General features: G+C 49.0%; 2 protein-coding genes across 9 annotated transcripts in view; one reads left to right on the forward strand and one right to left on the reverse strand.

The window, feature by feature from the left end:
* Window positions 1-24,693, reverse strand: part of ST7L (suppression of tumorigenicity 7 like) — a 136,893-nt gene that overhangs the window by 51,936 nt on the left and 60,264 nt on the right. The window contains exon 15 of one of the 7 annotated variants that reach the window (XM_070397364.1): window positions 20,552-20,652. The exons of the other annotated variants lie outside the window; for them this stretch is intronic. Within the exon in view, the coding sequence (XP_070253465.1) occupies window positions 20,629-20,652 (24 nt within the window). The 3' untranslated portion in view covers window positions 20,552-20,628. Of the gene's footprint in view, window positions 1-20,551; window positions 20,653-24,693 lie in introns of those variants that run through there. 7 annotated transcript variants of the gene reach the window in all.
* WNT2B (Wnt family member 2B) lies at window positions 1,208-13,763 on the forward strand. Of its 2 annotated transcripts, none has more exons than XM_070397372.1 (5): window positions 1,208-1,325; window positions 7,454-7,674; window positions 8,607-8,884; window positions 9,560-9,824; window positions 12,927-13,763. In XM_070397372.1, the coding sequence occupies exons 1-5, from the start codon at window positions 1,228-1,230 to the stop codon at window positions 13,154-13,156; spliced, it is 1,092 nt and encodes a 363-aa protein (XP_070253473.1). In that variant the 5' UTR covers window positions 1,208-1,227; the 3' UTR covers window positions 13,157-13,763. The 2 variants fall into 2 exon arrangements, with proteins under 2 accessions (XP_070253473.1, XP_070253472.1); XM_070397371.1 differs by lacking the exon at window positions 1,208-1,325 and adding an exon at window positions 1,510-1,944.

The following is a 24,693-nucleotide window of genomic DNA, read 5'->3' on the forward strand; positions in this document are numbered from 1 at the left end:
GGAGAGACACGAAAGACACCTGGAAATGAGGTGGGGGAAACTGAGGCCCGAAAAGATGTTGGGGCCAGATCCCAGATGAACTCCCAAAGTTGGAAGACCCTGGCTTTTTTGTTGTTTTTTTTTTGTTGTTTTTTAAATACATTTTATTGATTTTTCACAGAGAGGAAGGGAGAGGGATAGAGAGCCAGAAACATCAATCAGCTGCCTCCTGCACGCCCCCCACTGGGGATGTGCCCGCAACCAAGGTACATGCCCTTGTCCGGAATCGAACCCCGGGACCCTTGAGTCCGCAGGCCAACGCTCTATCCACTGAGCCAAACCGGTTCTGGCGACCCTGGGTTTTAAAGGCCACTCTACCCGCAGAGGCTCTACCTGACGGCCTGGGAAGTGCAGGGCCCTCGGGGTGGGAGGTGTGGAGGGGTGTGTGTGTGTGTGTGTGTGTGTGTGTGTGTGTGTAGGTGGAGGGGGAAAATGGGGGGCGGAGTGGGAGGTATGGGGGAGCGGGGGATCTGGAGAGGCCCCCTTCAGCTGTCCACACCTCCCACACCTTCCCGATTTGCCACACCCCCAGGCAGGGTGCGAGGGATTGGGGGGAGGGAGCAGTGAGGAGAAGGAAGGGTGGGGAGGAGGAGGGAAACGGCTCCGGCCTCCCACTCTCTAGGCAGGCCCCCACCCGGCGTCTGTGCGGGGAAAGCCGCCCAGCTGTTTCTGATTCTTTCCCACTCGCAGCCCCGCCCGAGGGGGCGGGGGCCGGGGCAGCAGGGAAGCCAGGGGAGAAGAGGCTCTTCTGAGCCCCGCGGTGAAGGGCGTCCGGTCCGCAGGTGTGCCCCCTCCGGTTCGGCCTTCGGTCGCCGGTCCGGTCCACAGGCCGGAGGGAAGCAACCGGGCCGGGCAGGCGGGCGGAAGCCAAGTCTAAACGTTGTTTGGTGGGTGCGCTGGGCAGGGGGTCGCAGGAACCGGGAAAGGAGCCCTAGAGAAGAGAAGCCCCTACCTGAAGCCGTCTGCCCACAGCGCCCTGTTGGCACCGTTGAAAAGGGAGTAAAGATTCTCCCGCAACTTGCCGATTCTGCCCATTTCCCAGAAGCGCCAGAACGGAGAGGGGACCCGAGAAACCGAGTGCGTCCTTTCTGCTCAGCGCCAGTGTCCAGGGGGCTAGCGGACAGCGGAAGGGTCTGCAGGCCCCTGCTCCGCTCCCGGCCGTCGCCTCCGTTACTTGGGGGTTGCCGAATGAAGGGCGCTAGGACCCGGTGGCGCGGTGTCGGCAGGGACGGGGCGCTCAGGGCTCAAAGGGGCGCCGAAGCGCCCACAGCATCCAGCCCGAGCAGGTAGGGGCGCGGAGCGGTGCGCAGCCGGGGCGCCGCAGGCCGCCACACCTAGGGCGCAGCGAAGCGCCCGGGCTACGCGGGCGGAGCCGCCCTGAGAGCCGCGCGTGTCCCCAGCCTCGGCCCCGCCCCGCGCTGTCCAATGAGAGTCCGCGGCCGGAGGGGCTGTCCGCACACTCCACCCGCAGCCCCACTCCACGCCACCGACCCCCTGACATCGCACCCCGCGCCCCGGCTGTGCGCCCCAGTCCCCGAGCTCACTGCGCCCCTCTCCGGAACCCTGCGCCCCGGTCCGGGAATCCAGGTGCCCCTAGGTCCCCAGCCGCCGGCAAGCCTATGGCCCCCCAGGGGGGTGAGTAAGGACAGCCTGAGTAACCCCAGCCGGTGCCGCGTCCACGCCCCTCCGGGCCGCGCGGCGGGAGTCTTGGGGAGCTATGCTGAAGCTGGGTGGTGCGGAGAACGCCGCGCAGCTCCCCCCTCGGCGTGCCCGCGCTCCTGTCCCCGCGCCCGCGCCCAGACCTGCGGCCCCCGACGGCTCCCGGGCTGCGGCCCGCCTAAGCCTTGCCTGCTTGCTGCTGCTGCTGCTGCTGACGCTGCCGGCCCGCGTAGATACGTCCTGGTGGTGAGTGTGACTCTCCGGGTTGGGAGGGTGAAGCTCTGGGTCGGAGAGGCCAGAGGCTGGGAAGAATACACAGCCCCGGCACCCCGCAGCTCAGGAGACCAGGTTGTCGGTTCCACCGAGTGAGACGTCCCGCAGGGCTGTCATTGAAGTTGCGGCGTGGCGGAGGTGGGGCGGCAGCGGGGAGATCGAGGAGCGCCACCGAGGAGGTGGGTGCAGAGTATTTGGAGCAAGGACGCCGGTGGTCGAGGCTTTCCAGAACCCCATATGCCGTGCCCATACTTCAGCTCAACCCTTTTAGGGCAAAAGCTACCTTCCGAATTTCGCTCAGGGTGGATTCAAGAAAGCAACCGCCTCTCTGGGGCCTTCGGTGACTGTCCAGCAGGAACCCCTGATCACCCATGGCCGCTGCCCTGGGAGGTGGAGGAAGGGGCTGCGCGCGGGTGGAGGAGCCTCTCGCTAGGCCACCCCTTCGGTCAGGTCGCGCAGCAAGGCTTCGGTGCGGCGGCGGCACCCAGCGCAAGGGTTAGAAGTGGAGCCCATTAACTCCCACAATTAAAATAAAACACTGGGCTTGCATCATTAGGCACTGCCTTCAGGCTCCATTTTAAGGACGTCAGTTCGAACCTTGCTATCTCCTTCCCGGCTTCCCTCTTTTCTTCCCCACATGTCTCTCCCCTCCGAGAACTAGGCGCCTCTGGCCCCCAAATATTGAGACCCTCCCCTTAGATTTCTTGCAGGCCTTACACTCCAGACACTTCACAAGAGGGCAGATGAGCCAAAAGGCATTACAAACCGACTAGATATCTGTTCTTTCCTGAGTCCCCTGCTCCCAGTCCCTGGATGGCACTCATCTTTCTCCTTCTGGGGGCAGGGCGCGGGGGGGGGGGGGGGGGGGGGGGGAGAGTTGGACTGAGAAAAGACTCAGTTTTCTCTTTCCTCTTCACCGCCCCCCCCCCCAAGTGGTCTCTTGGACTGGGCTCCTGGCCCTCTCTACCCATGCAGTGCCCGCCTTCCTGTCTTCACTCTGCCCCCTCCCTAACCTTTCCTCCCTCCCCGCCCCCCCACCTCAGTGTGGTCTCTTCTCCCCTTCCACCCTGTGGCTTTTCTCCTCAGGACTTGGAATCTTGGCTGGAAGGGTGAGGGGTACTGGCTGAGGGGCCAGCAAGCTTGGGCGGCAGATTCCTATCATTTCAAGATGCGTCTCTCACCACCACCCCCCACCCCGTTTTCCTGTTTCAGAAAAATCTCTTCTGGATTTTTTTTTTTCAAATCTTTGCAGTGTTGTGGAAGGCAAGGAGGGGGGTTCTGGATGGAGAAGGGAGGCCCATATCTTACATCTGGCTTGAAACATTCCTTTAGAAAGGGAAGAAGGGGGATGAGGAGAAAAGCCTTTCAAAGTTCTAAGTGAGCACAAAGCCATCCTTTACCTTCAGGGCTGTTTGGGGACAAGCACCCTCAGTGGCCCAGCAGAGAAAGGATGAAGTGGCCACTGCACATCTTTATCCACCCAGATGGCAGTTTGCTTCTAGGGACTCGCAATGCCTTCCTTCCAGTTTGGGATGCTGTCTTGGGGACCATGTGGTGTTTAGTGAGGAGTGTCAAGTCAGTCTGGTAGTGTCAGCTTGCTGGAGGTGGTTCCCAAAGACCCATCTGGAGTTCTAGTCCCCATTTTGTCCCTGTGGCGACTGTCTCCGCCTCTTCCTTTCTGCCTCTACTACGTGCCCCCCACGTGGTTCATATTAAAGTTTTTGGAAAAAGTCCTGGGTGGGAAGCAGGCGGGTGAAGCAGAGGGATCCAGCAGTCCCTGTGCCGGGAGGGAGGCAGCAGCAGGCCAGGACGGGGAGTGAGTGCAGAGGGTAGTTCCACTCCTGGCCGCACACCTGCAGGGCCCTGGTGCCTGCCTCTGTGGGCATCACTTCTGGGATAAAGTGGAAAGCTGCTTTCTAAAGGCTGGTCAGACCCCCAAGGGGGTTCTCTCTCTTTCCCATAGGGAAACCCCAGCAAGACTGGTACAACCCCCAGAGGAGATGCTGTGGGCTGTGTGCATCCCTGTCCCACTCTGGAGCAGTCATCGCTCTCACTAGCAAACAGGCTGCTATTCCTCACAGCCCTTCCCTTCTTTTCCAACCACTGCTCCCCTCTCCTCCTCTAACTAGAGGAGGAAGAGATGGTCTCTTCAGACTCTATAACAAACAAGGAACAGGCTCCTGGCATGTGCTTCCTGTTCCATTTTGCACAGGTTGGACATGTCTTGGATTCACAAAGGGAGAGAAACAGAGTGGCATCATAACATTAGCAATATTGTTGCCACATAATGAGCTGTTACTAAGCTCCAGACTCTGGCTAAACACTTTATGAACATCATCATCTTCAGTCCCCCCAATAATCCAGGTAGTTATTATCACCATTTCACATAAGAAGAAAGTGAGGAATAGGAGGGAATGGCATGAAACGCAAGTTCAACCCATTCTGAAGTCAGATCAGCCCACTCCTGGCTAAGCCTCCCTTGGAGTGAAGATGACCGTGGACACTGGAGTTCACCTAGTTCTCCCCTGACTAGCTCTGATGGACAGAGCTGGCTGTTATCACTTACTACTCCCAGAACCTCAGTTTCTTCACTTGTTAAATGGAGATCTCGCTCTTTCTCATAGGATTGTTGTATAGAAAAATGTTTCATAAACTGTAAGGTACCATATAAATGATGTATTAAGAGATTAAGGGAAGGTAATAGTTTTATCCCTGTGTTCAAAGCTTTTTATGAGCTGGACTGAACCATGTGCACTAGAGACTATAAAAGAAAGGAAAAGAGGAAATAAAAAGAGGCTCCCTGACCTCATTAACAAGACACAAACAAAACATGTGCAAATATGCTGGCAATGTCCACAAGGAGTAACGCTATAATTGAAATGAGGTTTATGACTAGCTGGGGGGAGAAGAAAGTAGGGGGTATATCAGAGCAGTTAGGTTTAGTCAACAAATAGTTATTGAGTACCTACTATGTGCCACACACTGTTCTAGGCACTGGGGGTATTGAAGTGAACAAAACAGACACAAATCCCTGCCTTCGCAGAGCAGTGCACGCAGGTACTGGGTGTTGGTAAGGTGCAGCCTCTGACTGGGGCCTGAGGCTCTGCTCTTCCAACAGATCCCCAGGCGATGTGAACGCTGCTGTTCTGGGGACCACACCTGGAGTAGCAGGGCCAGCATACAGAGTAGGATAGGAGTCACTCTGTCAAAGGGAGGGATGTAAATGGGTCAAAAGCAGGTGAAGAAAACGTTCTGGGGCAGGAAGCTGGGAAGGAAGGGAAACTTCTGGATGGGTAAACAAAGCCAGAGGGTCAGGGGTATCTCACCACTACCAGCCCATGAGCCGGGGATGCCTTCAACATCTCTTTGACCCTAACAGCAGAGCTGAGTGCTTGGCACACGGTAGGCATTTTGCAGGCATGTGCTGAGAAGGGGATGGGCTGGGGCTCGGGCTCAGTTTTATTGGAGGTCCCCACACCAACTACAAGGGGCTGACCGTGGTCAGCAGGCAAGAGCCTGCTCTGTAGAATCTTGAAGCAGCCACTTGGTGGGGTGAGGCGGGTAGTAGGAGAAACTTATTTATTCTTCCCATCTTAGATACTGAACAGATGTTCCCACGTTCAGTGAGGATGTTAACAAGAAGGACCAGTGTGGGCTACAGCAGAATGGATTTAAGTCAGACCACAGGAAGGACTTTTTGCCAGAGTTTGGCCTGCCTCACTCCAGACTGTCTCATGAGGGCTGGATGACTGGTCTCCCATTCCCATCCAACCCCCCTCCTCCCAAGCCCCAGTAAAAAACAAACAAACACCCATTGCATAGGGCGATACTCCAGGCTGAACTGGGGAAGCAGAATGGTGGTGAGACAGGGACGAGCTCCAACTCCAACCGTCTTGAATCTCCAAACAAAGCACCGCAGCAGTGGGTGTAACTCCGGGCTGTGCGTCAGGCGGCCTTTTCCGGCCTGGCCCAGACCGGGGTGTTTATTTTGTTTGTTCCTGGAAGCTGTTGCCCTGATGGACAGTGCTGGGGACGCTGATTCCATGGGATTTCTCAGTGTCTGGTCAGCCCTCTCACCCCTCCCCCGGGACAGATGGGCCCCATCAGCCCTGCTGAGTTCCAGAAGAGGCATCAGCCCTCCTTGTGTTTGTTTGAGTTGGTATCACCAGTGGTGATCCAGTCTATGGGTGAGGGTGGAGTGTGTGAACTGGGGGGAGGGGGTTCATAGAGCCCAGGGCAGCCCAGCTTTTCCCCTTTACCCACTGGCCACCCGCCCTTCCCCTCACCCACTTCTAGGTCCATTTGGGGGGCTTTCCCAAACCACAGGCTCATTCACAGCCCACACCAAAATCTTTTCTGTTATAGCAGCAGAAAAGCAGGCCTCCCACCTGTTCAGAAAAGGGGAGGGAAGGCGTCCCTTGATGTGTTAGGACAGGAGAATGGTGAATTCCCAGCAAATCAAGGAAGGTGTTGGAGAGATAGGGAGTAAGGAGTAGGTGGGTGGGTCAGATCTCATTTGGTGGCCTTGTGGGGAGAAAAAGTGATGATACACTCTGGTCTTCTCTCTGGGCTGGTGGTGGAGTCCGGGCTAAGAGTGTTTGAATGAAAAGATTGCCGGGAGAAATCTGAGAATGACTCTACCAACCCACCTATCTTTTAGTAGCCAAATGATCTTCTTATAATAGTTCATAAGGGGCAGATTGGGGACTGGAATATGGGGAGTGTCACCCTCTTGCTTTACCTTGGCCTTTGGCTTCCCACAGCAACAGCCCTCTGCCCATGCAGGACACTCTGCCCTATAAGTTGGGGAAGAGGATTTTAAAAGAATCAAGACTCAGAAGCTACAAAAGGCCATTGGCCTGGAAATAAAGAGTAAGGGGAAGAGAGCTGGGAGTGGGGTCTCCTCCCCAGATCTCGGCATTGGGAATGAGGATCTTAGCTGCATGGGTCTGACTAGGGCTATAAACATTACTCAGAGCTGCCCTTGATGTCTCTTCCCACTGGCCCCTCCCTGTCTCCATCCTTCTTCCCCCAAACCATGTCTTCATGGACCAGCCATGCACGATGTGCCTCTTACATGTGGGAGTAAGAGTGTTATCTCAGACTCTCGTTTTGTTAGTTTATTTTTCCATGAGGCTCTTAATGTTTGTTAAATAAACAGGCAATGGGTTTATGTGACATGCCCACAGCTTTCTGTGTACGTGACACATGCCTGGCCTGCATTCTGGGAGTGTGTGTCACTTTGGCCTTTGGCAGGGGAACTGGCGATGCTGGGAGACCACTCAATTACTCTCTCTGCAACTGTAGAGCTATTTCTCCGGAGCTTGTGGGGACCGGTTCTATCCATCAGCCTCAGGGAATGTGGGCTGGGAAAGGGGAAGGCACCACTCCAGGGTCTGAATGCCAAGCCTTCCCTTCCTTAATCCTGTCCTGATGCAGAAAAAGGGCCGAATGCTCTGACAGGGCCATCTCCACCTTGCAGGTACATCGGGGCACTGGGGGCCCGAGTGATCTGTGACAATATCCCTGGTCTGGTGAGCCGGCAGCGGCAGCTGTGCCAGCGTTACCCAGACATCATGCGCTCGGTGGGCGAGGGTGCCCGAGAATGGATCCGAGAGTGTCAGCACCAGTTCCGCCACCACCGCTGGAACTGCACCACCCTGGACCGGGACCACACTGTCTTTGGCCGTGTCATGCTCAGAAGTAGGGGCCTCTTCCACCCTGCCTGGCTCTTCCTTCCCTTCCTGTGCTTGGGGTGGTGAGTGGGTCGGGTAGGCGCAATCCCCTCTCCCTCTCCTGCACACTTCTTCATCATCAGAGAAACAGTTGTGGGCAGAGCGCAGGATACAGTTGGGAACAGACCCTCAGTACTTTAGATATGAAGCCAGGGGTCCTTCCAGGTCCCAGTATTCTGGGATGATGGGACAAAGGAGCGGCATTCCATCTTTCTTCTCCCCTTTCCCGTCCCTCCCCAACCCCCAGCACTGTCAGGCTGAGGACTAGGTTCTTATCACACATTCACTCCCCTCACTCCAATACTCCCAACACTACAGTAATGGGAGCAAAGATAAACAGAAAGGTGATACATAAATATTTGGAGAGTCAGCAGCTTAGCCCCAGCTCAGCAATAAAGCTAAGCAGAGCTAGACAGTAAACTAGGAGAAAGGGAATGAGATGGGAACCCAAAGGTGTCAGAAGGACAAGAGAGATGGGTCACTGATCCAGGAGAGCAGAGAGGGAAGGAAACAGGCGCGGAAAGTAGCCTGTCACTTCAAATGGGCTGACCCCTGGGCCGGGGTGTCCCCTGTTGGGAACTGTCCAGCAGAGTGGGCCTGAACAGGCAAGGACTGTGGACCGAGACAGGCTTAGCTGAGCCAGGACTGCACTCAGTGGGAGGGGTGGACACCCACAACTTGGTCATGGATACATCCAAGGAGTTTGGAAGGAAGCAAGAGCCCAGGTCAGCCCAAGAGGTCAGATGTACAAAGAAGTGGCTGGAAAGTAGTGAAGGCTAGGGGAGGGATCAGGGCCATTTGAGTCAAGAGGGTGCAGGGCTTGCTCTACGAAACGAAGAGATTTCAGTCGCAGTTCTGTGGGCCTCCTTGCTGAGACACACTCTCCGTTCCTCCCTCTAGGCAGCCGGGAGGCAGCGTTTGTATATGCCATCTCGTCAGCAGGGGTAGTTCATGCTATCACCCGCGCCTGTAGCCAGGGGGAACTGAGTGTGTGCAGCTGTGACCCCTATACCCGTGGCCGACACCATGATCAACGTGGGGACTTTGACTGGGGTGGCTGCAGTGACAACATACACTACGGCGTTCGCTTTGCCAAGGCCTTCGTGGATGCCAAGGAGAAGAGGCTCAAGGATGCCCGGGCCCTCATGAACTTACATAACAACCGCTGTGGTCGCACGGTCAGTATTCACGTCAGCATGTGCCTTCCTCTTTGCTGGGGGCGACCCTATGTATGATCACGGGATAAATGTGGAGAAGGATGTGCTGACGGCTCTGGGTCACTTTCAAAAGACCCGACCCCTTGGGACAGGAGCAGTAAACACAGGGAGCTTGCGAATGCTGCTGTGCAGCCAGGTACACAAGGTCCTCACATAGGAGGAAAGCAGGGGGAGACGGAGAAAGGAAGGGAAGTTAACTCTTTAAGAAGGAAAAAGCTGCCTCCATAACGATTGAGGAGGAGAAGGGCTTGTTCACTGGTCTCTGAGCACCTCCTCTGTGCCTGGTCCTTGCTGGAAAGTGACATGCCACAGAAGGAGAAGGCATGATACCCTGAACTCCAAAACACATGATGTGCCAGTGTCCTGTAATCATAAACAGAGTCCTGTGGCCCTAAAGTTCCAATGGCCTGTCATAAAAAGGAGAGCACTGCTGGTCCAGGAAGTCTTCCTGGAAGGAGAGGTTCTTGCATTTGATCAGGAAGAATGGGTGGGATGGATGGGGAAAGACTGACCAATGGCTGCACTAGCTAGCCGGAACCAGGTCCCGCAGCCTGCAGAGCCCTCATGTTTTCAGTCCTAGGGGTGATTAAGTGCCCTGACTGGCTGCCTCTCCTTTACCTACCTCCCACCTCCCAGGCTGTACGGCGGTTTCTGAAGCTGGAGTGTAAGTGCCATGGCGTGAGTGGCTCCTGTACTCTGCGCACCTGCTGGCGTGCGCTCTCAGACTTCCGCCGCACAGGTGATTACCTGCGGCGGCGCTATGATGGGGCTGTGCAGGTGACAGCAACCCAGGATGGCGCCAACTTCACAGCAGCCCGCCAAGGCTATCGCCGTGCCACTCGGACTGACCTTGTCTACTTTGACAACTCCCCAGACTACTGTGTCTTGGACAAGGCTGCAGGTGGGTAGAGAAAGCAGATGGGGAGGTGAGGGCATGCAGACCCAGTTCTTAGTGCCAGCACCCCTGGGTAGTCACGGTTTGTTCAGCCTCAGGAGTTAGGGAGGGGAGCTGAGGGAGGAGTTACTCTCCTCCTGATATGAAAAACCTCATAATGAGATTGATGATTTATGCCTCGGTCCGCCAGGCCCAGTGCTGCCCCAGCAGAGAGGAGAGGTCGCTCAGCTCCTTCAGGCCTGAGGTCTGTATGGTATACAGATGTGATAGATACTACTCAGTGAATGTTAAATAAGTCACCTGTTCTCAGCATCTCAGTACCGAGCAATGCATGGACCACACCGAAGCATAAGATGCAGCCCCAAGTCATTGGCTCTTTACAATCTAGCTAAGAAATGAGATGTAACAGGTAGACAGATGCAACTGCAAAAGAGAGACAACTGGAGAAAGCAAGAGGAGCTGAGCTGCAAATGTGGAATGTAAGCTGTTTCTTGAGGTGTGGGGATTATCTGGGTGCTAGAGGGGACAGGTGACATCGTCTACACAGAGCAGAATGGTAGGTGGTGCACGATCTGTTCCAGGAACAGAGAGCAGATTAATATCCCGAGTGGAGAGTTGGGGTGAAGGAGGTTAAAGATAGAAGGACAGTTGGGATCAGACCATCAGTGGCCTTGAAAGGCTTATCCCATGGTTGCCATTGAACCGTCTAAAGGGGGGCTAGGAAGGCAAGGAAAGCGGAGGTTCCTGCCAGGCAAACCACTAGCAGGGAGCAGCAAACATCTGTGCCAGATATTGTGGAGTGATTGTTGGGGTGCTGGAAAGTGAAATGGTGTTACCCCAAAAGAATGGAAGTCACCATCTGGGCTCAGGTTTCGGGTTCAGATAGGTTAATCTAGGAACAATGCGCAATGACACAGAACTGCTCTTCCGTGGGAACTGCCTTGGACTCCCAGGCTCTTCCCTGCAGACCCAACCATCAGACTCGGCTGAGGTGGGGTGGACTCAGAAGCCTCGGCTGTCTTTGGTACTGCTTTTCACCCATCACTGTCCTGAGAGTCAAGTGGCTCAGAGCAAAACTGGCATAGACATAGAGCGGGGCTGGGTGTATTTCCTGCCCACGTAGTAACTGAGAGGACTACTTCCCAATGCTGGAAATCATTCCAAAACCTCTGAGGTGTAAGCCTATGCATACACCTAAAATGCACATTTGGGGAAGAATCTTTGGAGTTAGGATGAGTCATATGTATGTTGCTTTTTCTCAGGGGCATAAAATTAAGGCTCATAAAACCCAAAGTGGGTTCTGGAATTCAAAGGGTCCAAGTCATCCCAGAGGGTAGAATTCCCTCCAGGGCAGTGCTGTGCAACTGAACTTCTGTGACGATGGAAATGTTCTAGGGCTAATACTCTAGCCAGTTAGCTACATGTGATGACTATTTTTTTTAAATATATTTTTATTGATTTCAGAGAGGAAGGGAGAAGGAAAGAGAGAGAGAGAAACATCAATGATGAGAGAATCATTGATCGGCTGCCTCCTGCATGCCCTACACCGGGGATTGAGTCCACAACCCAAGCATATGCCCTGACCAGGGATTGAACCGTGACCTCCTGGTTCATAGGTTGACACTCAACCACTGAGCCACACCAACTGGGCCATGTGATGACTATTTTGAAATATAGCTAGTGTGCCCGAGGAACTAAGTTTTAAAATTTATTTAATTTTAATTCTTTTAACTCTAAATGAGCACATTTGGCTAGTGGCTACTACACCAGATAACTCAGCTCCAGAGGGCAGGGGAGACTTCTGATGCCCAGGAAGGACTTAAGACGCAGCCCTTGCAGTTATGAGAGTAACATGCATAGGAGACCTAGCCAGCCCATGCCCCAAGCAGTGGTCTCTTGACATTTGGATTATATATTCCTAGCGTATAAAAAATTTGAGCATACACCTCCAATATATGGATAGTTACTTATAAACTACATATAAAAACTATAGTATACTAATATACATATTATACAAATATAATATGTATATTATAAACAATACAGAATCGATATTTTAAATTGATGAGGTAAAAAACAAAGATAGAGGTTCTTGTATTTTCTTCTCATATCCCAGTGGAATGTCAGACTGCTGCTATAGAAATCAGTTAATTGATTCCCCTTGTTGAACCCCCAGGCTAGTCAGTTTCCCATCTCTGGGAAAGGGCTAGAGGAGATACGCCTAGGGTCCATCCCATCCAGAATTCTTTGGCTTTCTGGTCTGTTGGCAGGGTCTCCTGTGCTAATATCAGTGAGATTGAGGTCCTGAGCATCATCTGTGCAGAGGGAAAGCATCTCCCCTACCCTTCGAGAGTCCCCCCTGTAGGGTCTTTAGGAATTCCTTAGGGGTGTGCTTCCAGCCAGTCATGCCAGTCAGTTCACGTCCTCCGTTGAACAGAGATTGTAGATATGACACAACAATCCACTGAGTTAGATGCTATTATTATGCCTATTGTCGAGAAAAACAAAGCCCAGAGAGATTAACTAACTTGTAAATCACATAGCTAAAAAGTGGCTGAATGGGATTTAAACCTATACACTCTGATACCAGGCCCAGCTTTTAATGGCCGTACTATACTACTTCCCTGTATAGTACAATTTAATAAAATATAAACTAAGGACCAAAATACTAACAAATAGTAGCTGGATCAGAGTTGTGGCAAGACTTCTTGGAAAAGATAAATTATAGGCTGTTATTTCTTTTAACTCCTTATTATGGGAAAATTCAAACATAAAAGAGAGGGCCTTCAGCCAGCTTTAACAGTGATGAGCATTTTAAGGCTAGGCCTTGAAGGGGGTCTGGAGATGTGTGCTGGCAGGGAGGGCACGGCAGGTGAAGTCAGTGGTCTTGAGGTGGCCTTGCTGGTGGGAGGAAACGAGGCTGGTGTAGAGGGCCATGAGGAGATGATCATTTTGGCTAGTGGGTATATTTTCAGGAAAAGAGATTCTTTATGGTTTCCTCAGGAGGATGTGGGTAAGGGAACCCAGAGCAGCTGAAGTAAGAGGTACCTTGATTCATATTCTCTCTCTCTCTCCCTCCCCCCCCCCCCCCCCCCCGCCCCAATCCAGGTTCCCTAGGCACTGCAGGCCGTGTCTGCAGCAAGACATCTAAAGGGACAGATGGCTGTGAAATCATGTGCTGTGGCCGAGGGTATGACACAACTCGAGTCACCCGTGTCACCCAGTGTGAGTGCAAATTCCACTGGTGCTGCGCCGTGCGGTGCAAGGAGTGCAGAAACACTGTGGACGTCCACACCTGCAAGGCCCCCAAGAAGGCAGAGTGGCTGGACCAGACCTGAACATGTCAATACCTCACTCATCCCTCCACTTCAAACCTCCTGACTCGAAAGCACAAGATCTTTGCATGCACACCTTCCACCACCCTCAACCCTGGGCTGCTACAGCTTCTATTTAAGGACTTGGAGAGTGATCCAGAGGGACTCTGGTGTCCTGGCTGGTTCCTTAGCCCTTGGAAGGAGTTGACAGGGGACGTAAGAAACTGAGCAGCTCCGACTCCCTGCTCTGGAGGCTAGAAGGGAGAGTGGAAGAGGTGTAGGTGTGATATGAGTTGCACTAAAGCATGTGGTCGAGGCTTGTGTCTTCTTTCCCCTGCACTGGCCTACGGACACTTCTGTGTGTACAAGAGGAAAGGTACCCGGAAAGCGCTTCCTTTCGCTCCTACCTGGCTGAGGGTAGATAGGACAGAGATAAAACCACTTATCTCTTCCCTAGGTCAGTTTGAGCAGACTGTCTGGTACCCTCCAAAAACCTCTTAGGCTACAACATTCTTTCATTATTGAGAGTTAGATGAGAGTTAGCCACAGTGGACAAGGTTCCATTCATATGCTCACGTGTTTCTAAACTGCTGTGTTTTGTAAGGGGAAATATTACATAACTATACAAACATCCATTCTCTTCCCATCTCTCTCCTTTCAGCCTACATCAGACAGCACTACTCCCTGGGCTCACTTGCTGCCTGTTTAGATGAGTGGCAGGCAGTGATAGCCATGCCTAACAGATCATCAGAATACCCTGGAACATCCTGAGAAAGAGTGATTTAGTAAGCCTTGGGATTGTTTTTAAAATTCCCACGCATTATTCTTATGGTCAGCCACGTTGAAGAAACACCGAGAAAAAGGTATAGGACTTGTGGAGGCGGGAGAGGGCAGCAGTCCTGATCTCGAGGGTCCACAATAGGCCTCCGTGTATCGTAAGCAGATCGAGATCTCCAGCTTTGGCAATTTTTAGGAGAGGCTTCTAGCCTTTGACGCTGGTAGTGGGATCCATGACTACGAGGGAAGGAGAGCTGGGGCTTGGAGCCAAAGTGCTGAGCATCTTAGAAAGCAGCTTCCCCCACTGATTTTCTCCCCCCTCAGCAAGAACTTGTCTTTATGTAGCGATTCTCCACGTCCTGGCGATGATGACTGTTGTGCCTTCCATGTTTGGCTTCCGCAGGGGAGTTCCTTCTATGCTACTACCCGCTCCCTAAATCAGCTTGCGGTAGCTGAGTCTCCAGAGGCAAGCTAGAGGGTACGAAATGAAGTCTCCAAAACTGTGATGTCCTATTTTTATGTGATTTGAACAGTGGTTATCTCTTCCCACTGATATCTTAAAGGAGCAGAATACTGTAGAAATTTGCAGTTATGACAGACATGGGTTGTCACAGCTGTTTTTGATATTTTAAGCAAGAGACTCAAATTCTCTGAGCCTCTACCTTCTCATCTGTAAAATGAGGGTATAAAACTATCTCAGATACTGAGCATAATTACAGCTCCAAACTCTAGACAACAGATACTCTCACCAAAGCCGCTATCTGGTCTCGCCCATCATGACTTACTTCAGAGCCTTCACCTAAGGGCAGTCAAGTACTGACAGCAGGCTGTGGATTCAGGGGCCTACCCGAGGAATTCTCAGTGTAGCCTCCCCCTCTCCCAAGTTCCTCTCCAACATCCCTTGGGGTCCTCACATGTTTGTGGAACAGCTTCACTCTGCACAGGCAGCAGAAGGAGCCATAGCTCTGGGATAGGGGGGCAGATTTATTTGGATGATAGGACTAATATTTGTGTAACCTGTGGAGACCTGTGTGGGAGAGTTTGGGGTGGTTTTTCTTTTGGCAAGGGGGTTTGCTCCGATTTCACATCCATTAACACAAAACATGAGCTAGTCAGGGCCCTTGTGGTCTGCGGTGAGGGGATGCCTGTGGAGAAATGGGACTGAGTGAGTCAGGCCAGGGGAATGTCTTCCTTGAAGAGTGGAGGCAACTGGATAACTGATGAGCCAATGGTGGGATGAGGGAGGGGGCACGGGAGGGAAGAGAAGAGCTTCTGACATCTTGAGCTGGGATTAAGAGGAGGAAAGCCTCAGTGTAGTGAGAAGGTAAGAGGGTTACAGCCAGTCTGAACTCAATAATAGAGTTGCATGAATTTCTAAAAGGGTGCTGTCTTGTATGCTGGGCTGCTGGAAAGAGCCTCCGGGCCCTGTTAACCCCTGCTCTCTCAGAATATCCAGGTGACCACGTAAGTGATAGCATGGGCCTTCCATGGGACATCAACCTGAGTTAAATCAACTTGTCTCTATTATCTATGTTTTCCGTTCTTAGCCCAGGGAGGGAATGGGCCTCTTCTGACATTTAACACTGCTCTATGCTTTTCTCTGGCATCCAAATTCTGATTCATAAAGACCCACATTCTGCATTTTCTTATAATGGCTGGGTGAAGAGTGAGCTGTCCAGAGAGTGAGAGGTTTGAAAAGTGAGGCGGGTAAGGAGAGAAAAGAGGTCCACGTGAGCCCCACCACAGAGGTTATGTGGCTCCAAGAAGGAATGATGGCCAAGCCATTAATTATGCCTCTTATTCCTTAGCTTGCCTGTGCATTCCGATTGGCTTTAGACAACTGGCGTCTATTCTGTGCTATACAAACAGAAACTAATTTATTTGGAACAAGCAGCAAAATGAGAACTTTATTTGGTGTAGTCGGGGCTCCATGTCATTCTGCCACTTACTCCCTCGCTGCCTCCAATCTCCCCTCTCGCAGCCCTCCTATCCAACAGCGGTCTGTCCCTCAGACCAGCAGTCTCACAGCCCCTCTCCACTCTTTCCTATTGGTCCTCATTTCTTTTCACTTTTAATAGTTAGGTAAAAGGTGGGCAGAAAGTGCTATTTGGACACAAGCTAACTTAAAAGAGGTTATCTCTATCCTTTAAGGAGCTTAGAATCTTTCAGGGAAGGCATGTGACTGCAGTGCCCCTGCTGCACGCCTGTAGCCAGTTTCTCTATGGAACAGTAAGGATGCCAGCCTTCACCGTGCCTTGGAGATAAGAGCCAACCTGTATTATTGCCAACCTTGAATGACAGCTCTAATCCATACTCTTCCTCAGAGATGCTGAAAAAATTCAATCAGAGACTTTAGACTATTTAAAAGAATGAAGTACTGCCTGGCCGTGAGGGTCTGTTTGTGAACAGTCCTGTAGGTCTGACTCATGACCGCTCACTGCCTCATTTCTCTTCCTCCCTGTAGCAGAGAGTAATTTCTTCTCCTTTCTCTCACCTCCCTCAGCAAGAACACCAACCGCTAAGTCCCTGCCAAATTCTCAGGCCCACTCCGGACATCGGCTTAATACAAGAGAGATTATTAGGATTTTTCCCCCCTCTGATTTTCTGAGGTTTTATTTAAATGCCCTCAGTGGTCATAGGGAGAAGCCCAAGTGAGGACACCGGGGAGAGTATGTTTCTCATCCCTGAGAGGCTCCTGCAACCCAATTACAGCACCAGAGAACAATGTGATGCATTCCTGGGCAGGTCGGTGGGACCCTGGGCGCCTGGGCCTTGTGGAGAGAGGTGCCAGACACAGAGCTCTCCGAAGCAATCCTGCAGAGCCGCCCCCTGGGTGCAGAGATGAAATACGGGAGAGCTTCACATTACACAGAGACCCCAGCTCACACCTGGTTATTGATGGCCTCGGTGGAGGCCTCTGCCCCCACCCTCCACTTAGGGGCTGCCTGCTACTACGGGGGCTGGGCATCTTTGAAGCAATGTTGGAAAACAAGAGATGCTTCCTTTTCACGCTTTGCCCTCCCAGTGTGCACACGACCAGGAGGATACACATACATATGAGGTGCACATATACGGGCATACATATACAGATATGAACATACACATAGCTTCTCTCATTCTAGTCATCCTCCCCTTTCCCAGAAGCAAAAAATAAAAAAGCAACTAGATTTGAATCAAATTCTCCAAAACTCATACCAACAGCAGAGGTTCAGCTATAACCAAAGAATATTAAAAAGTTACATTATCAACATGCAGGCAGCTGTTTAGTTTGGGGACCAGTTGTCACCTGGGAATGGGAGGAGAAGGAGCCAGAAAGGGATGGACAATGGACAATTGGCACCCAAGCGAGGGGTCTGAGACGTCTCAGGGCTGATTCATGCTCTGTGTGCTGTGGATGGTGAGGCAGTCTCTGACTGCTCATGCCCTATTGTTCTTAACTCTTGTTAGGTTAGAAGCAGGAGAGCTTTGGGATCCAGGGATGATCTCCCCAAGAGAGGTATTGGAGAGGAGCAAGCAGTGGCTCTACTAGGCAAATATGTCACAGTTACTGCACTGAATGTAGCTTTCCCAGAAGATATGATTCTCTTTGGGTGGTTGTCAGGTTTCAGGCAATAGCTAGTGGGGTCTCAGTAATATCCTGCCCCTGCCTCCAAAGGGATAGAAAAGAGGGAGCGTTTATAAGCACATTTTCCCACTTCCCTTTCATGACTTAGAGGATCTCTAAGCATCTTTGTGGCTATTCCTCATTTACTTAAGATGTTTTAGTCATCCTGGATTTGAGAAAGCAAGGTAAGCATTTTCCCCTTGGCCCCCTAACTGAACTATCTTGGCTTCAAATTTGCCTTTGCTCACTTCCATTCTGCCTGAGTCTATGGATGGGGCAGCAGGCCACACAGTTCCCTTTCTTTGACCAAAAGGAACTGAAATCTGGTGACTTTATTTCAATACCACCAGCCCCTATAAGCAGGCCTGACCGAACAGAAAGGCTGAGTGAAGAAAAAAAGAATACAGTTTAATCCACAACTGTTCTATTTGACATCTTTTTCAAGGTAGGGCTTCCCCAAGAATAAATGTGGTACTCGCCCTGGCCATTGTGGTACAGTTGTTTGGGTATCGTCTGGTATACCGAAAGGTTGCTGCTTTGATTCCCAGTCAAGGCACATATCCAGGTTGCGGGCTCAATCCCTGGTGGGAGGCATGCAGGAGGCAACCAATGGCTGTTTTGTGTTCACATAGATGTTTTTCTCTCTCTCCCTCTCCTTTCCTCTCTCTAAGGTAATCAATAAAAAAAATATTTTAGAATGTGATACTCATAAAAAACATTTTTATATACAAAATGCTTTAGCACATACAGAATTCTCACACCAACCTTGTGAGGTAGAAGTTACATTCACTGTACAGGTACCATTTAGAGAGACTCGGTGATTTCTCCAAGGTCACGTGGATACTGAGTGGCTCAGCCAGAACTCAAACCTAGGGCTTTTGACTTCAAATCCTGTGTGCTCCTCAAAGACTGAGGATGCCTCGGGCTGGAGGCACCAGAGTCCCAGCCCCTCCAGAACAAATGGGTACAAAATATTCTAGGAGGGTACATCTGAGCAGAAGTGACAAAAGGAACAGCCTAGGCCTTCTCTAACCTCATCAATGAATCCCCCTTTTGCCATTTCTGCCACATGATCACTAGACTAAGTGCTCCACATTTAATCGTCTCTGGCTCTTAGTTCTTTCAATTCTTTTTTACTTCTCCAGATTAACACTTAAAATTTTGTTTTAGTTTTATCTCGTTCTTTTAAAGTGATACTGAATGTAAAGAAAAGCCACGGGCTTTGGGCTCTTAAAGTATGTGTTAGAATTTCCTTTGAGACTTCACTCTTTTTTAAAATGCTGTCAACCACTGGGCTAGGAAAGTAAAACAGGGAATGACAGTGCTAAAAAGCCATCCTACCCAGGGCTAGATGCCACTCATAAAGGTCCTAGGACAGTGATGGTGAACCTTTTGAGCTCGGCGTGTCAGCATTTTGAAAAACCCTAACTTAACTCTGGTGCCGTGTCACATAGAGACATTTTTTGATATTTGCAACCATAGTAAAACAAAGACTTATATTTTTGATATTTATTTTATATATTTAAATGCCATTTAACAAAGAAAAATCAACCAAAAAAATGAGTTCACGTGTCACCTCTGACACGTGTGTCATAGGTTCGCCATCACTGTCCTAGGACCTTTAGCCGAGACAGGTAATTTATCTACACCAAGGCAAGGAATATCTACCCGCAGAGAAACCCCTGAAGATGAGGCAGACAACTGATTTTCACTTGATCAAAAACTTTTGCAGCTAAACCCTCCCTCCCACCCTCATTTAAAATCTGGACTTCTGTTTAAGTCCAACACCATGACACAAAGCAGCTCCAAGAGACGATGTGTACAAGGGGAACCCTTTCCTGTTCAACCCCAGAATGCATTTTGTTAGAGACAGCATAAGCCCTCACATACCCTGCCTATCCCACTCCTGCACCCCAACTGTGAAGCAGGAGGGAAAGCTTCAGGAACACAGTGCTCATCAATCACAGACCTGGGATGCTACAGCTTCTTGCCCTGGCCCCCCCTGGAGCTAGAGGGAGACCGCATGAAAACAGTCTACCTATAGGCAGGATTTCTCCCAGAGCAAACCTGACTTTTTGGTACATCGATCTTGGCTCTCACTGCTCTCCCTGCTTTCCACCCCCCACTGCCTCCGCATGTGGGCTCAGAAGTCATCATCTAAAGAATTCCATTGCTCACCTCCTGCATAGCAGCACAGCCCCATGAGGCCACACACCAGATGGAAGGGATAAAAGTACGAGGTCATGGCTTCTAGCAAGAGGCTTTTTCTTAAACTAACCCTGACTCCTGGAAGAGAGGCAGAGCAGGAGAGTGTCGGGTGAGCTGCTGCCGACAGCAGCTTCATAGGTCGTGTGTAAAAAGGAAGGAAAGAGCTAACTTGTCTTTCAGTGGAAATTTCCCCACTCCCACCTCAGACCTACTCCTGGCTTCACATCTGCTTCCAGAAGGTGGCTGAGTAGAAGACAGAGAATGTCAAACCAAAGGGTTAAATCCTCCCCAACTGTAGGGACCTCTCCAGCAGGCTGCCACACACATGCTGAGGTGGAGGCCAAGCCTGATTCTCCAGGAATGTAGCTATGAGGGAAAGGGAAGGGGAAAGGGTACGGAAAGTGGACTAAAGCTCAGGGGAACCTGAAAAGGTTGTCAGTAGGACTTCAAAATGCTTGTGTATAATAAACAACGGAAATGGGATGGAGGAGGAGCATCAGTCCCAGAATCATCATGCTGCCAGGTGGCAGTGTATTGAAGCAATAATTACAAAGAAACAGTTTAAGTAACCGACTGAGAAGTCTCAGAATACAGGCATCAGGAGAATGATCCTAATCAGGCTTTCTACAAGAGATGGCTTCTGAGTTGGATTTTTAAAAGATACGGTATGGACAGGTTGAGGGCAGTCAGAGACACATTCTAAATAGAAGGAACTGGTTTATGCTGAAACTTAGAAGCAAGAATGTGCAAGCAATATATAAGGAATTTCAAGCAAGTACATATTATATACACTGGGGAATACAGAGAAATTAGAATGCTGAGATCAGGACTTAAATAATGTGAGGTGACTGCATGTGCCTAGACTGTCAATGGTTCAGTCCCCTACAGAGACACACAGCATCTTGATCTATGTCAGTAAACACCAGGGCACCTGTGGGAAAGCACAGATGAGTCCATTTGTTACACATATAGAGACTAAAGGAGAGCTACCCTGTAAAGCCCACAAAATGTGAAGTATCATTAACTACAGCCCACTAGCATTTGAGATTCTGGGCTAAATAGATATCAAATATCCTATCCAGAATTGTGATGCATTAATGTAGGTTTACAGGCCCAGAACCTGGCATAAATCAAGCCCAACTCTTAAGAAAATGAAATGTAAAAAAGGAATAATTTAATACAGAAAATACACGATTCTTTCCTTTACTCCCAGCCTTACAACATGACAGGTCTCCTATGCCCTGGGCACACTGGACTTTCGTGGCTGACAAACTCATCTGACTTGAGGCCAGTGACCCTGAGGAGGGCTCTGAAAGAACTTCAGGGACTAAAAACCAGTTCCCTAATCAGAGGGAGACAGTTCTCATGCACTATACAGGCCACTAGAGCAGCAGCCAAAGACAAGGCAAATTCCAATTTCATGACTTTCAATTAGGTCCCTGGCTTCCTGCATTTGTTGAAGATAAAGCAGAGCTATTTATTAGGTGTCTGCCACACTTCCTAACTGAACTTCCCTAACCTCTGAGGACAAAAACCACAAGGGCAACCTGTTCTTTCACAGCCCTTTCCTGGTGCCACTTTCAGAAGCAGAATATTGGGATGTATATTTTATTTTATATTTATAAATATTAAATAAGCCAAAAGGTGAGTAATAGCCTAAGTTTCTGCTTTACTAACTAGCACAATTTGGTACTGGAAGGGAGGCAGTCACTTAACAGCAATAGCATTTGTTGGTATCATCTTAGTTTTTTTCCTCCTTTCCTAGGCAGATTATAAAAGGTGATTTCTGAAACCCTTCACAATAGAAAAGCTCAAGGGTTTACATTCAACTGTGACACGACTGAATTCATTAAGAAGCATGTTTCAGGTTGCACTATAATTTCCCTATGTAACATAAACCTATGGAATCTGACATAAGCTGATTGCTCATGCTGGTTATTTTATTTACATTTCTGAATGGAAGGGATTTCAATACTCATAAAATATCTAACTGACTTATTATTTTTCATCTGTTCTCCCCGAGCAGCTATTATAAAATAGGCATAGAGACAGAAGGCTCAACTTGTATGACTGGTTAAGTAAGCAACCAGGGAAAAGTTATTGCTCAAAAGCAATTTTTCAAAAATTCAATAAGGAGCTTGGGGCCAAACAAGAGATATGGTTATTCTCAATGCCATCTGAAAGATAAACGTTAAGTGACTATATTCGTGATCTCTGTCCAACCGAGACCTATGGGAGTAGGTGGTAGCTTCACAGGAACTCAGGCCCAGAGTTACTCAAGTCTTCCTCGAGACCTAGTACTAGAAGACATGGCCTGGTGTACATGGGACACAGGTGAAGGGAGAGTGGGATTCTCCTTACAACCCAGAAATATAAATGTGCTTTTATGACATTCCCCCTATGAAAAGGGAAAAATGTCAGGATGCAGAATTGACCAGCAAAATTCAGCTTGGAAGAGAGGGACAGGAGCCTTATTTTAGTGTCTTAATCCAATAGCCTTTCCTTATTTCTTAAAATTAACATGATTTGTGCCTATTTTCAGAATTGGTGACTACTGGACGAATCTTTGACATTAGCAGTGGGCTCTGGGAAATTCTGAGTGGTTCTTTCCCATTCTCTCTCCTCAAGGCCACGTAATTGTAGTCTTAACTTGTGCTAGCCCATCCTGCTCACAACCTCGTCACACTGCTTCATTTTCTAAATCAGGATTGCCCTTGGCCCTCATTAACCTGTCATTATTAACAATGAGAAGATATAAAAGAGAAAGTTGAAGATGTATGAGTATGGAAGTTTTTGCCTTATGGCAGCTACTGTGTGAATCTGAGGCAAGACCTTTCTTATTTAAATTTTGAATTGTGGAGTGTTTAATTTTTGATAAATTCGAAAATTTAGATAAATATAATGAATACCACAGTTTACAAAAAACATTGTAAAGATGAAAGTCCTCTTAAAAATATATAAAAATAAAGAGACCTCTTTCTATTTCCTCTTATTTGACTGAAAGAATTCTAATTTGACTGAAATAAATTCTTCTAAAAGGAAAAGTCTTCATGAGTCTAAATTGACTTTTTGGGTCAATAAATCTTGTGTGAGGCACGTGGAAATAACTCATTGGTCACTTCTACTCAAATGAATAAATATGCAAAGATGAACTAATCTATTGTTGTGGCAGCAGCCTCTGTCTTATACTGATACACCTCCTGCCTACCTCAGACCGCCTACCACTAGACTATGAGTTACTTGTGAACTAGGATTGTATTATGTATTTTGCAAAGGTGCCCAATAATGATCTGTTCATTGAATGAATAAGTGAACAAACAAATTCATTAGTATTAACATCTAAATATAATGAATTCAAATGTCAGAATAATCGTTACCATATTACAGGATGTTCTAAAACAACAGTTAACATATTTTTCAATGCTGAGGCTCTTGAAAAACTAAATTTTAAAAACAAATTAAAATAAGCTCTATTGGAGTCCTCCATTCAATAAGCCAATACTGAAAGAAGAATTTTTTCAGGGTATCCAGGATGAACTGCATGTTCTAATGCAGTTTTTTATTTTTTTAAAAGGAGGTAGTACAATAGCTAAAGTACACAAAGAGCAAATTAATAAGAGAAGTCTACAAAGTTATGGCTTAGTTGAATTAGATCCCTGGACTTCCCATAAGAGCTAAATCCCAAAAGGATCAGAGTCAAGTAAATAAAAAATCCAGCTGAATTTTATCAGAGGGTGAAGTTTCAATTCTGAGTACCCCAGCAACGCAGGAGGAATTATGTGTGAGATTAGTAAAGTGCCTTCATCCACACCCAGCCAGAGAACATTCTTCTATCTCACTGTGACTGCAGGGAAAACAGCAGTGTATTTGCCTGCCAAGAATAGCTGCAGCTATTCTCTAGATAGGAGCCTACCAACACGGAGAGATTAAAATTTAATTGTAAAGCTGCTGCTACCTGGGAGTAAAAGCTTGAACTCTGGCTTCAGAAATAAACTGGGACTCCAGCGTAATGAGTAGATGAAAACAATAGCTGGAGTGTCACTAATAAAGAGTGTGAGAATATGCTCCCTTCCTAAATTCTTCCCCAAACGCCTCCTTCTCTGTGTATCATATGGTAATGTGCAAGAGTGCTCAATGGGAACACAGCCCTTTGCTACACTTTGAACAGTACATATACATTTTGTTTCCAGAATGCTTGAAATTATAGGATGAGGTCAGAGGGTGGTTATGTGGTCTGAATTTCCCTGACTATCAGTTCTCTTAATTTTGTTGAGCATCATCTGAAGCCCAAATAATTTATTTTCTTGAAGTTGGCTGTCAAGATGGACCTAAGGCAATCTTAATGTTATTACAGAACTAAGAAAGGTAATTTAATTTCCCCTCAAATTCAGATAGAATGCCATTAACACCCAATCTTTTATTTAGGCCTTCTCAGCATTAAGGAACACACCCAAGTTTACCACCTATTGGTATAACTACTAGCTACTGAAAATTCCCAATTTAGCAAAAAAAGCCCAAGTTATGATATTTTATCTTTTTTTAAAAAATATATTTTATTGATTTTTTACAGAGAAGAAGGGAGAGGGATAGAGAGCCAGAAACATCGACAAGAGAGATCGATCAGCTGCCTCCTGCACGCCCCCCAGTGGGGACGCGCTCGAAACCAAGGCACATGCCCCTGGCCGGAATCGAACCTGGGACCCCTGGTTCCGCAGGCCGATGCTCTACAAGTTATGATATTTTAAACCAAAAGGTTTATTCTGCTCAGTTAACATCCCCCATGATCCTTCCCAAACTAACCCTTTGATTTTGAAAGAAGAGTGATATATATTTCTACTTTATATTAAAACTTTTTTGACCATTTCAGAGAGTTAATCAAATTCTCTCTGAATCATTCAAACCGATACCTAGTGCTGCTTTAGCATTACTGTACATTTTTGACAGGAGGGTGGCATTCTCGGTGTATGTGACG

This window comes from Myotis yumanensis, unplaced genomic scaffold (genome assembly GCF_028538775.1).
Source record: "Myotis yumanensis isolate MYYU_CA2020_CCGP unplaced genomic scaffold, mMyoYum1.0.hap1 SCAF_17, whole genome shotgun sequence".
In the NCBI taxonomy this organism is placed as follows: domain Eukaryota; kingdom Metazoa; phylum Chordata; class Mammalia; order Chiroptera; family Vespertilionidae; genus Myotis; species Myotis yumanensis.

Excerpts from the sequence above, each read along its gene's own strand:
- WNT2B (XM_070397371.1), top strand. The coding sequence starts at position 1,757 with ATGCTGAAGCTGGGTGGTGCGGAGAACGCCGCGCAGCTCCCCCCTCGG. Across the intron at positions 7,675-8,606 it reads TGGCCGTGTCATGCTCAGAA|GCAGCCGGGAGGCAGCGTTT; the intron begins GTAGGGGCCTCT and ends TCCTCCCTCTAG. Across the intron at positions 8,885-9,559 it reads ACAACCGCTGTGGTCGCACG|GCTGTACGGCGGTTTCTGAA; the intron begins GTCAGTATTCAC and ends CCCACCTCCCAG.